The 13,141-nt window shown below is 38.3% G+C and overlaps 1 protein-coding gene across 8 annotated transcripts in view; it reads right to left on the bottom strand.

Annotated features, from left to right (window-relative positions):
• KLHL13 (kelch like family member 13) overlaps positions 1–13,141 on the bottom strand; it is a 77,029-nt gene that overhangs the window by 5,885 nt on the left and 58,003 nt on the right. For all 8 annotated transcript variants that reach the window (XM_059858955.1, XM_059858956.1, XM_059858952.1 and 5 more), the window contains 3 exons: positions 12,846–12,978; positions 12,336–12,532; positions 5,682–6,477 (listed from right to left, as the gene is read on the bottom strand). In XM_059858955.1, the coding sequence (XP_059714938.1) occupies positions 5,682–6,477; positions 12,336–12,532; positions 12,846–12,978 (1,126 nt within the window). The remainder of the gene's footprint in view (positions 1–5,681; positions 6,478–12,335; positions 12,533–12,845; positions 12,979–13,141) is intronic.

Here is a 13,141-nt window from a genome sequence, read left to right as displayed (position 1 = left end):
CAAAACGGGATGATAATACATAATTCCATGCAATTAGTGCCTCAAGTACATGCACTGAAAATAGAAGCTTCCAGTTCCAATGTCAGAAAAGCTGTTTGACAGCCAGTGCAGCAACCTCTAAGGCTAGAAGTGAAAAATAAAAAATCTATTTTGCACATAAGAATTGTTAAATTGTTACAGCACACTGGATTTGCTTCAGCTTTTCCCCACCCAGGAGCAGAACTTTAAATTTATGAAATGCAGAAAAATGCCACTCCAGAACATTAAGTTCATGATACAAGCCAAACACACTAAATTTCTGCTTTTTTTCTAAACAAATTATATATGTTGATTTGAATGTATAAAATTATTAATTTCATATTCTTGAAACTGTTTCAAAACAGTAATGAAATCCTGACATGCATCTGGTTCTGTGCGAGTGGCTCACACAAGGACTCCCAGTTCTGCCAGCTCAGGGATGTGTAAGATGAACAAAAAAAATAACAAACTAACACAAAAGAACTGAAGTCAGGTGTGTCTGCAGTACTGGTGATGTACCAAATTTTTGATTTAAAAAATCTGCCCAATATGTAGGCAAGTTCTCAAGTTTAATCTAAGAGATCTGCCTTGGTTGGTTGGGTTTTCCTAATAAAGACAGAAATCTCCTTTTTAAAGAAAACTATTATTTTCCATTTGATATGCTGTAGGCCTTCTGCATCCCATCATGGACTTAGCCACAAATCCAGGGAATGCTGGAGACACTCTCTTGCCCAAAGAAAGGTATAGGCACAAAGCACTGATTCCACAAATGACACCTAAAATTAAACCTGTGAGTTGTGTTTCTCTGCAGTGCCACCTTGACATCACCTGCAGTTTTTACCCAATCCCCAAATAAGCCCATGCTTGATCTTGTAAACATATTCATCCATTCCAATATTCTTTTTTTTTAAAGGAAAGCTCCTTTCCACTCTGCTCTATTTGCAAACATAAGCAAAGACATGCAGAAATTTCAAAACCAGAAGGAAACAGATTTGATGTGCAAGTAATTACAGCTGTCCCAGTTCCACCCCTAGGGCAGCCCCTTCCAACCCGTGTTGCTGCTCCTCTGTGCTGAAACATCACTCTGCTGTTTCCACAAAAACTGCATCCCCTTCCCAAAGAGCTCCCACTCTGCACTGAGGTGAGGAACTGGAGTTTCTAACACACTCCAAGGCCAGGGAGAGCAGAGGATGTGCAAAGGAAGAGCAGAGCCAGCAGCACACAGATGAATGTGACATTCAATGCTGGACAGTTTTATCTCACTCTGCACTATAAATTGCATTTGAGAGAAGCCATAGCCAAAATATCTCTTAGCAAGAGAAGACAAAATATACAGAATTGGTACCCATTACCACCATCCCTATCACCATGTTGTAAGGACATTATTTATCTGAGAAAGGATGGTGCTGAGTCCAAGACCCATCACTTTCTGATGTGGCTTCAAAACTGTCTCTAGCATTCCTAGTACAGCCAAAGTACTGTCTGACACTATTTCAGACAAACTATTCCAACCCAAATCTCACATCCACTACACTCTAAAACAAAGCTAATTAATTTCCAGCTGAAAAACCCTACTCTGCTGTCAGATTGATCTGTATAATTGTTTCCCTGTTACCTTGCAAGGTCATTCAACTTCTCTGTTTTAGCAAGATATTCCTCTGCACTGAAAAGAAAAAAATATTCAAAATTCCAGCTATTAAAGGTACACATAAATTAGGAGAGACAAATTCTTCTTCAGAAAATCTCCAGACAGAGCAGAGTTCAGAAAACACTCTAAAACTGCTACTTTAATGCACCTAAGTGAGAGTGATGGATTCATTCTTCTGACACCATGAATGATTCAGACCAGGCTCTATTTATGTTTGACAGCAGAACTTCTGATGTGTTCATTACCATAATCCAGAGAAGACAGGCCTCATTTTAATAGAATTAAGCAATCTCAAAAAGACACAAACTTTTGGCAGTCCCAAGGGATGTTCAGCCTGCACTCATTTTATAGTACCATCTGTGATGCTATTGGAGGAATATACAGATATTTAACACTTCTCTGTCAGTAGCTTCTAAAGTGTTTTGAGGTCTGTTACAGCAGACATTAGCAACTCTGTGATGTCCCAAAACCCAGGCTCTCATTTCTGTTATACTATTTCTATAATACAGCTTATTCATGTACAACTCTACGCTGACTTGGTTAAATAGTCCTGATTTATTTTGTCCTAGCATAGCAAGGAGCCACTCCAAAATAAGCTTCTGCACAAGAGGTCCTCTAGTTCACACTCTGGTCTGATAGTCACAATACTACTCTGACAGTAAACAGCCCAGCTGGATACTGGTGCATACCAATCAACAACATTTAAAATATATTAGCTATATCTTTATATACATGCATACATACATACATACATATATATATACATATATATATACACACACACACACACTCACAGGGGAAGTTTTTACATAAACAAGGAGGGTTCAACATCATAGAGGGCATCTGGAAATACATATCTTCCAATTTGATGGGCAGAGGGTCAAAAGAACTAGCCTAGCAGTTTTCTCTCTCTGTCTTTATTGCAGCATGATGAATAAACCCAACTTCCCCTAAAGTGCTGAGGAAAAGCCCATATATAAAACCCTCAAACTCTACTCAAGCCTATCAACAGCAGAGCCTGAAGTATCTGGACAATACCTAATGCACAAGTTTTCTAGTGCATTAGACACACACAGCTTCTGCCATCATCAAGCACAACTGAACTCTTCCAGTGAGCTACAAAAATCTTCTTGTCAGAAGAGAAAAGAGTCTCCAGTGTTCAGCTGGAATCTGCCAGTGTGCTGTGCTTCACAAGTACCTTTGTGAGCCACACCTGCTTTTCCCTTTGTCTCTTTGTTTTTGCCCACCTGCCTTCTCCAGGCTGGGCTGCTCCTGTGCCCAAGTACTGCTCTCCTGCCTTCTGGGAATACCTCTGGCAGGTGCCTGCCTTGGCATTTAAAGGGAACTAACCAGAATTATCTACAATCCTTCCAGGAGGAGTGCTGAATTCTGCACAGCCCTAAGCTGTCACAGGGTTGAAAAATCTCAATTATAATGTCATAATTCAGGACATTAAAAGAATACATTTACCACATTCCAACACATGTACCACATACATGGAAATTCACTCATCCTGTCCAGTGAACCAAACTTTTCTCAGTGGCATGCACTGGTAAAACAGCAGCTCATTATTACATTAAAGCAAGTATTACAAATGTAGAAAGTGGCATTTACAAAGTTCTCAGAAGAAGAAACATCGAAAACTGTTTTCAGAAGGTTTGATAGAAAGTCTCAAAAAGTATAATTTTTATTCACATGAATGTCAGGGGGAAAAAAATTGTTTTAGTAACTTTAATCCTTTGGCCCTTTTCCATAAGAACCCATTTTCCAGAAAGCTCAACTCAGGTTTTGGGAATTTTTCCTCTCTAACAACAGACTGAAATTAGTTTGAACCCAAGGGCAACTTCTTTAATATCTGTCCAACACAGATTTGACCTTCTCTCTTTGAAAAGCCTTAGAGCTTTTCTCTTCTGAACAGAATGGGAAGTTTAAGCTGGATTGCATCTTCCAGTTGTCAAGGTTTATGAAAGAAATATGAAAATGAAAAGTGACTCACCTCACAATTAACAAGGAAAGAACCTGAAGCCCCAAATCAAAGCATCAGACAGTGACAATATTTTAGCATTAAAGTGCTCTTCCCACAGAATCATCCAGTGGCATTTTGCAGGTCTGTGTGGAAATTACTACAGCATTTTAATGATATCTTCACAAAAGAATTTTAGATAGGTGATAAATTTTGTATTTTAATTAAAGAAAGCAGAAGAGTTGAGGTCAGCAGAAAGATACTGCTTGATCTAATTTAAGGTAACACTGCACTCAAAGCCTCCCTCACACACAATTGCACTGGCTTAGTGACAATATTATTTCATATTGATTTTGTCAGACTTGCAGCTTTTTCACTGACATTTTTATAGCCCTACTCTGTTCAGATTGTACAGTGCACAAGGTCAGCAATCTGATTATTTGCTATTAATTCATACTGTTAAAAGATAGCTCACTGAAGCTATATATCAGGTTTTCTGATACTCAGAGATCAATACATGTTAGTTTGTACATTTACTCTTTTAGAGGATATTGAGATTGTCTAGGATGTCTTTGCAGGTAAATAGTGATACATAGTAAAAAATTCTGAAAACCCCAGTATTTGCATCAGAACATGTCTGTCTAGGGAAAACAAGTTATTGCTAAGCAGTTTCCCATCTTTTTGGAACAGGAGGTATTTTTAAATATCCCATTTAATCAAACATTGGAATGGAATTAAAATTTCTAGCAAAGCCAGGCCACTTTTTTTTTTGGTGGAAGCAGTGTACTGTATGTTTCCTACGAAAATTTGCAACATGACAATGAATTAAACCTGTGTATGTGAATAACCAAGATGCAGGAATTTTAAGAAGCCACAGATTCTGCAGTAGAAATCAAGTTTTGTATTGTTTCAATTAAATATGTTTCTCACTGCACTTACAGATATCTGTGCATTTCTGGAAAGCAAATCTTGCTACCAAGAGGTAGAAGCCACAAAGGGACAAAGGACAGTTGAATATTGGGCTGAAAACAGCAAACTAAATAATGAGATGTTACATCTAGTTTAGATATAATCTTATGCTAAACTTCCAAGAATAATCTCTGCAATATTTCAATTTTAAAGCCCAGACAAATTAACAGTTGAGTCTCATATCCCAGACTTGACTAAATGTTAACCGCTACGGCTTTGCAAAATGCAGTGCATTAATAGGGGTCATCCTCTGCATATTCTGGTTAAATTTAAACTTACCATGTATTTATTATTTGTTTCTATCTTGTTCTCCGGAAACTCATATGGGGTTTTTCTTCTGTTTTTGTCTGTTTCTTTTTTGGTGTTTTCGGTTTTTGCTTTGTTTGTTTGGGTTGGGGTTGTTTGGTTTTTTTGGTCAAGCTAAACTAAATATCTTTGCAAGGGGGGAAAAGAACAGGCACCAGGACCAAGTCATTCAGTCATTTGTACAAATAAGATCATAGGTAAAATATAACATTTTTAATAATTAAAAAGTCCAGAACATCAGAATATCTGAATCTCACTAATCTGTGAGTGAAACAAACCACAGTCATAAGACTAAAACAATAACAAACAAACAAACAAAACAAAACAAAAAAATCCCCTTGGTATTTCAAGTACTATTGCAGAAACTTTGTCTTTTAAAATGTAATGTTCATTCAACAGCGAGTTTCAGCTAGAGCCATTTATCCCTTAGGAATGGATTTTGTTTCTCAGCTGAAGTAATGATTAATTTTTTCTTTTTAAAACTGCATTAATATTCCCCACACTTACACAGGCAGACATAGACGCTTACTTCATGTTTCCTGGTAAAGGCCAAGACACTGGATAATATGCATCAATACACAAGACACACGTATTTGGAATTTTTTTGTGGGATTCCTTCTAGAATTAACTTCTAAGAGTATCCAGAAAAAATTCTGCATTTGCTGTATTTCCAGCAGCACTCCAATGACTTCAATTCGTTCCTCTCCACCCACTCCCTGGGCAGAGGGTATTTCCAGGCCCAGCACAAGGCAAGGCGCTGGCTCCAGGAGGACTCACCTAGCTCTCCCGCCGCGTTCCGGCCTCCGACTGCGTACAAATGTCCTTTGAGGGCACTTAGGTGGAAGAAGGTCCGTTTCTCGTTTAAAGACGCCACCTGCATCCACTTGTTGTAGCGCGGATCAAACCTGAACACCGTGTCCACCGCCGTCTTCCCCTTGGTGTCGTAGTTGCTCTGGCCGCCCACCACGTAGAGGAAGTTGCCGATGACGGCGATGCCGTGCTGGTAGCGCGGCGCGTCCATGGGCGCCAGGGACTTCCACTCGTGGGCCTTCTCGTCGTACATGCGCAGCTCCTTGCTGACCACCAGCTGCTGCCTGAGCACCCCCCCCAGCGTCACCAGGTGCGTGCTGTCCGAGCGGATCGCCGTCCGCTCCGACTGCATCACCGGCTGCATGTACGGCATCATCTGGTAGTTGCTGGCCTCCAGGAGCAAGTTGACGCAGGTGTTGTCAGTCCTCATGAAGTCCACCGTCTGAACGTAGTTGATAAGATCCTGGGGTGTCATCAGGGGAAACCTGATGTTCTTCATGAGCTTGGCAGCGTACTCCATGCGAGGCTCCTCGTAGCGCAGCCAGCGACACGCCGCCTTGAAGAGCTCCAGTTCGGTGCAGTGCTTAAGGCTATTACTTGAAAGCACGAAGGCAAGACGTTCAAAGGGGAGTTTCACAAATTCACCAGTACTTAATAATGCAGGGAAGTTCTTGAGGATGAAATTATTAACATATTTATCCACTTCTGTGAGATTGTATGTGTTGGCAATTCGCCCAACCTCAACACAGTTTTCCAATGAAACCTATTAAGTAAACAGAAAAAGGAATCAAAACACTTTCTTAATTTGGTGTCTAAATGATACTGTAAAATTTAATGAATACTGTAGATTCAGCAATATTTCAGCATTTTGCAGTGCTCAAGGTGATTTACACATGAGCAAATATTCCATGCAGTGTATATATTCATGGCTGCAAAGGGAGACCCAATTTATTCCTTATTTTGAAGAAAGAACTGAGACAAGTAGCAAGCAGATGGCATATATTATGTCAAATACCTTATGCAATGATGAGGCATAACAGTTATATAGCACTTCATCTTTGAAAAGCTCTGAAAGCATCTTTGTAAGAAAGACATGTGGAAAATAAAGTCAGGGGACAGGTGATCAGCCCAAGGTTACAGAGAGCAAAACAAAAGTCTTACCAGTAGATTTTTTCTGACACTATTAAAATTGTATTGGCATAATAAAACCAAAGAGAACGGCACAGCTAACCCCTGTATGCCACATATTTCGGACATATAATAGTTACAGTGTTCAATCTCATGAATTCATTCCTTCAAAACAAACAAAAATGGATCTTTAATAAATCAATGCAGTGTTCTTACAGACTCTGTTCAAAATTAAATAGATGTCCAAAATAAGACAAAGGTAGTGGTTTTAGATCATACAAAATTTTTAAAAAAGAATGAACCTAGGAGTTTTTCCCTTAAAAACAGCCAGCTCATTAAATGCTTTAGCAGTATGGATCACATCCTAATTTAACTCAGTACTGAAGCGACTTGGTAATCATCTGTTTTACACTGTAGCTGCATATATCTTTTTACATCTTTGGCTCCTGAATTTCTAAGGTCACTTGGGATCCAAGGAACAGGAAGGAAGAAACATACCAGGAATGGGGCAAACTTTTAGTGGGTTTTCAGTGAGCCCAGCCAGTTCCTCTCAGGAAGCTCTCTGGTACATGTGCCCAGCAAGTCAATCAAATGCTTCCTGCTGAGAATTGCAGCTTTTTTGCATTCAAACCTTATTCCAGACCAAGCTTCATTTACTCATGTTCTAGTCTCTGTGCATGTCAGTCCTACTCAGTGTCAACCATTTCCACAACTTTGTGATTCTCATTACATTCCTAATGCCAGAAGAATTTAAGCTTACAAATCTCACGGTTATTTTTAAAAAGATTATAAAGATTGAGGACTGGACCTGACTGGAGCCTAAGAATTCAAAAACCTTCAAATTACTTTTGGTCATGACAGAGATTAGAAGATTTTAATACTGTATAACTCAATCTGATCATTGTTCTTTAATACCAGACAATTCAAATGTCTAATGAGTACAGGAATAGGAGATTTTCTTAATTCACTAGAAACTGATCTAACTTGCCCTAGAGTTAAGATCTACAGTCATGCAAAGTCTTCATTCACACATCTTGAAACATCTACTAATCCTGTAATCAGGTCCTATCTACAAAATGAATGTGCAGCAGGCTGTCAGGAGTTCTAGTATGAAAATATTTGTGCTATATACACATGGAAATAATTTGTGTATAACAAGACAGACCACATAGTTTATATCAAAATATAATCACACCAACTAGCAACAGCCTATAAAATATTCTCTGACTGGTTTTGAGGATCAACATCAAACAAATTGCCCAGAGAAGCTGTGGCTGCACCATTGCTGAAGTGTCCAAGGCCAGGCTGGATGGGGCTCTGAGTAACCTGGTCTAGGTGGAATTTCTTCCAAAATTTTTCCCAAGTGGTATAACAAAATAAAGCAATGGAAAAATCACCCCTTAACAAACAGCTGACTTGCAGTATACCACACATCTTAACTCTTGCTATATAGTTACTGTATTTAAAAATCACTTTGGAATACATTGTCTGGCACCAAACTATAGAGATGCAGCATTTCCTCCACATCAAAGCAGGCAGGCAGAAATTATTGCATACAGGAAAGGCACGCTTGAACCTCAAAGATCAAAGGAAAAGCTGTGCAGGTTCTGTACCACTGGCACATGCCCAGGATGCAATGAAGTATTTGGAGCTATTGCCGCCTGCCACTTATAAAGTGCCCAGAGTGCACTGAGTTCTGCATTACCATAATTATGTTACACTGTAAATCCATGCAGCTGAGCATATTCCTGGACTTCTTACATTTGAAAAATTTATTGACACATTACACACTGTTAATGACTGATGAACATGACATCAGCAGCTTCCAGTCAACCCCTGATTCTCAGGAAATTTACTTTATACTGCCTTTATTAATCCACTGGGACTGTACCGCACTCAGGGTTGTTTTTTCTTAAATACATGATTGCAAGCACTACCCATTATGCTTATGAAATTGTGCACTATGTTTGACTCAGCAACAAATTCCACCACTCACCTCAAAGCAGGGTGCCATGTTAATATTGTCTTAAAGGTTACTTTTCTTGCAAAATTGCTGTTACCCTCTTTTCTGTACTCTAAGATGACAATCAACATAATCAATCTAAATTATATGGCAAAGACTTAAAAGTCGTAAAAATATATATTCTAGATTCTTAAATCCTGAGCCAAAAAATAATCCTTCAACAGAAGGAAATGCTATAGCTACTTCTACTTGAATATTCAAAACTGGACAGAGTTCAGCACAATAATGTTATTTAAATACATACTTCAGTTACCCAAACATTGGGGGTTTTTAGTTTTTTTAGAAGTTTGACTTATGCTATTGGTTCTGTGTGAAAGTCAGTCAATCAGGAGCTCTTCAATGAAGAGAAGGAACTGCTCCTCTGGAAATCCCACTGAAGTGAACAGGAGGAATGGAAATACCAGGTGAAAATATGTACACTGTACAGTGTATCCAATAACAAGTAAAAATGCTCACAAGGAAAGAGTTAAAAGCCATAAACATTGAAACAGCTAAGCAGCTCCACAAGGAGTTTAGTATTTCAGTTAAATAAATCCTATTTTCCATGAACTTTGACTACTGAGCAGAGCTGCTCACTCACATTACTCATTGTAATTGCTCATTACAAAACAGAAGTTGCAGAAAATACTAAAAAGCTTTTCAAAAAAGAAAGGTCAAGTACAGCACCATGTTACAAGAGCCTGAAAAACCCAAAGCAAAAGCCAAAGTACTTTCTTGAGCAAGCAGTTCACTTAATTCTTAGAAATTTTGGTAGCAACCACTTCCCAAGCTCTCATAAAAACTTAACTGACTATAAAATACTTCATGAAGTGCTTCAAAGGTCAAAGTTTAAAAGAGCAAACACAACCCCTGAAGCCCTCCATTTTCCTATGGGCTCCCACTGACAGAAGTCCAGAAAAGACAGCACAGAAATTTTACCAGCTCAAAAAACAGAATCAATTGTACCCCTACAGTACAAAGACAAATTTCTGGTGGCTGTCAGAGCTGGTCCCAGGGTTAAATCCCACACTCCTAAAAAACAGAATAACTTGGTCCATCCTCAGATAACCAAGTTTTTTTGACAAGACGTGACTTCCAAGTATTAAGCCCTCAATATTTGACTTTTTCCTAGCAGTTACAAAAGTGTAAAGCACCAAATTATAGATAGAATAAATTTTTTTGCAGGTACATCCAAGACATTAATTTTCAATGTTTGGGAATGTTTTCTTTAATTACAGTGTAACAACCCTTTCCCCATTACTCGGTAATTTTCCTAAGTGCTATAATTCACTTGGGTAGGTTTCTCATCTTTCTCCACTTTGTACATTGCTGCTACTTTTGCAAAATCAGTGTTGTGTCTAGAACTCACTGCTCTGAAAATATTTCCACAGCATTTTTATGAATTTTATTTACATTACAGCTCAGTTAGATGTGAACATGAGAGTAGTCCTAGTCTATTGTACAGCTATAATTATTGAAAACCAATAGTAACAGTAAGACTGAAAACATCTTAGGAAGTATTCCACTGTTTTCTCTGAGAGTCTGTTTGGTTGCAGAGCAAAGATAATCAGAGCAATGGGATATTTGACAGGAGGGGTGTAAATGCAGAGCAAATAAAAAAAACACTTTCAAGTCAGCTACAACAGATACTGCTCTTTGAAGGTCTCATTATTTTTGTTACACAAATTAAGCTGTTACCTTAAGCTTTGGTTTTTCTTTGTAAATATTTCCAATACCCTCTTATGAAGTACACAATTACATTATGCATTACATAAACTGATGTCTATAATCTCTTTAATAATGGACTCCCCAGACAATTCAAAGACAATTAGGCATTTGTCTGGGAATGGTTACCTCAGCTCTCAAGCCAGACAACTTCAGTAGAAATAAGCTCAATACTTGTTCAGAATATTCATTTAAATTCCAGAAGTGCTCCTTCAAAAAGAAGATCTTTTGCTCACCAACTCTTATTTCAACAAATTTAAAAGTAAGGTCATTCAAAAATTCTTTATATAAGGATGCTAAGAACATAACTAGGCTAACAGAACAACCTCAGTTTTGTACTTTCTCTACAGCTATACCATGAATGAGATTATGTCCCCTTAGACATCAGTCTAAATGAAAGTATACCCCCAAAAAACCCCAATAAAATTAAGAGCATTAATAAAATCTTCCTCATTCTTTGGAAATGAAACGCAGTATCAAACCAGATATTTCTTATTTGAACAAAAACAGTGACTGAGTCAACATCACAAGTGAACATACTTTCAGAGAATGAGCATTTTAAACAATAACTTGATTCAATATGAAAAAAGTTCTTTCCTTAACAAAGCAAAATAAACAAAGAGCTGCCCTACCCAGAAAGGGGAAAGGCCACCACAGTGTCCCCAGGGCTCAGCTCCCATCAGAGGGAGTCCTTTTCAAATACCTGATTCAAAACACCACCAAGACCCTTCTCCAAGTTGGTATTTATAGTAATGTCAAACCTGGAGAGGCATCATTTTGGAGGTAAAAAAGTAACACTGAGCAAGATAAAATAGGTGGGGTAGGATTGAAGAGTATTAAACTTAATGAAACATTATCACAGCATTATCAGACAGGTCAGTTATAAAATGTCTCCAAATTAAAAGTAAAATGGCATTATCAAGCCTGAATATCTCTAACACATCATAGGAAACAAATTGCTGTTATTACCAGCTTAGAGTCCTCTGGTTTGCATAAATCCTGGTACATATTTTCAGTTAAGGAGGTCACATTTTTAAGCCTGTACTCTGCAGAGCAACAGGAATACCTGCCTCTTTCTCATTATAGAATTGAAAAGCTGATTTCCAAATAATTCTTTAATTTGTGTGGAACACACCTGTTAAAGTCAGAGTTCTAGTGAGATATATAAGCATTTACCATCAGCACTAGAAAACCTCCAGTAAGCATTAAAAATAGCTGCAGAGTGTCTCTCCAGGCAGAACTGCTCTTGCACCACTGCTGTTTTACAGCCCCACAGAACAGGAGCTCCTCACTGCTGGCAGGACTGAGAGGTACTGAGGGATCCTGTCTGGGTATTGCTTTTATCCTTGTTAGAGTGAGAAAACAGGTAACTGCTGTTACACCCCATTGAGATGGAAGGGCTGTAAATACAGGAATAAAGTGACTGTAACTGAAGCACACCTAAAGAATGCAGCAAGCAGATAATGCCAGAGTGAGTGCAGTCATGCAGGGAGACCCTGAAACATCTCAGATCAGACATGTAAGGGAAGAATGCCAATGTGGCAAAACATTTGTATCAAATTCATGTAGTATGTAATACTCAGAAGAAAACCAAGTTTTTCAAGGAAACTATAAAGCAAATTCGTTCTCTGTGAATCTAAGCTGTGAATAATGGCAAGTTTTAGCCATAACTTTGATTATAACCTAAGTCAGTGTCAGTACAGAAGAAAAACCAAAACTATACACCAAATCCTTAAACATTGTAAATGGGAAACAAATAGTCTTACCCCAGAAATAAGAAATACTTTACAGAAGTCCAAAACAGGTAAAATCTGCAAAAAACTGGCAGCTTCCAGAGTGTCCTGAAGGTTGTCCATGTTAAGGGAAAGTTTTGCAGTATAGATGAAATCAATGATCTTCTTTAGGCCTATTTTGTTCACACCATGAAGCTTAATGCACATTAAATCTTGTTCCTTCATTCCTCCTGAAACAGACATGCAGGTATATGTAGATGATCATTCCGACAGGATTGAAATTATTTCATAAATTTAGAGATAATTAAAATATAATTTTAAAATTTAATTTTAAAACCCCATATGTAATAGTAGAGAGAGATGTTTAGTCCACAGTGTTGTTTGCAGTCCTGGACTGATTCACAAAATAGATCAGTGAACTTGAACTGATTCTCAAAAAAAAAAAATCAGTGAATTCAGCACTGAATTTGTGTCTGAGTGTCTGAATTAGAGCAATTTGGAGCAGCAATTTGGAGACAGACACAGCTTTAATAAAAACACCACCTGTGAACATGGCCTTGAAGTAATCACTTGCAGAAGCCATCATTGCTCTGTGCACAGGGAACACCTCATCACCATCTCCAGGAACGAGCGTCACGTCACAGAGCAAACCTTCCACTCGCAGCTGGTCAAAGCCCTGCAGGAAAAGCACAATGCAAAGCATCCCTTGGATTTGGGAGGAGAGTAGGAACCTCTTATTTCCCTTATGCAAATATTTGTTTACTTTTATGTACATGCGTAGTGTAGGTCCAAAAAAGTGACAAAGAAATAATTTATCATCATAAAACAATTATCTGTAA

Source organism: Haemorhous mexicanus, chromosome 14, assembly GCF_027477595.1.
Source record: "Haemorhous mexicanus isolate bHaeMex1 chromosome 14, bHaeMex1.pri, whole genome shotgun sequence".
Lineage (NCBI taxonomy): Eukaryota > Metazoa > Chordata > Aves > Passeriformes > Fringillidae > Haemorhous > Haemorhous mexicanus.
This window is presented reverse-complemented; position numbering and strand designations above follow the sequence as displayed.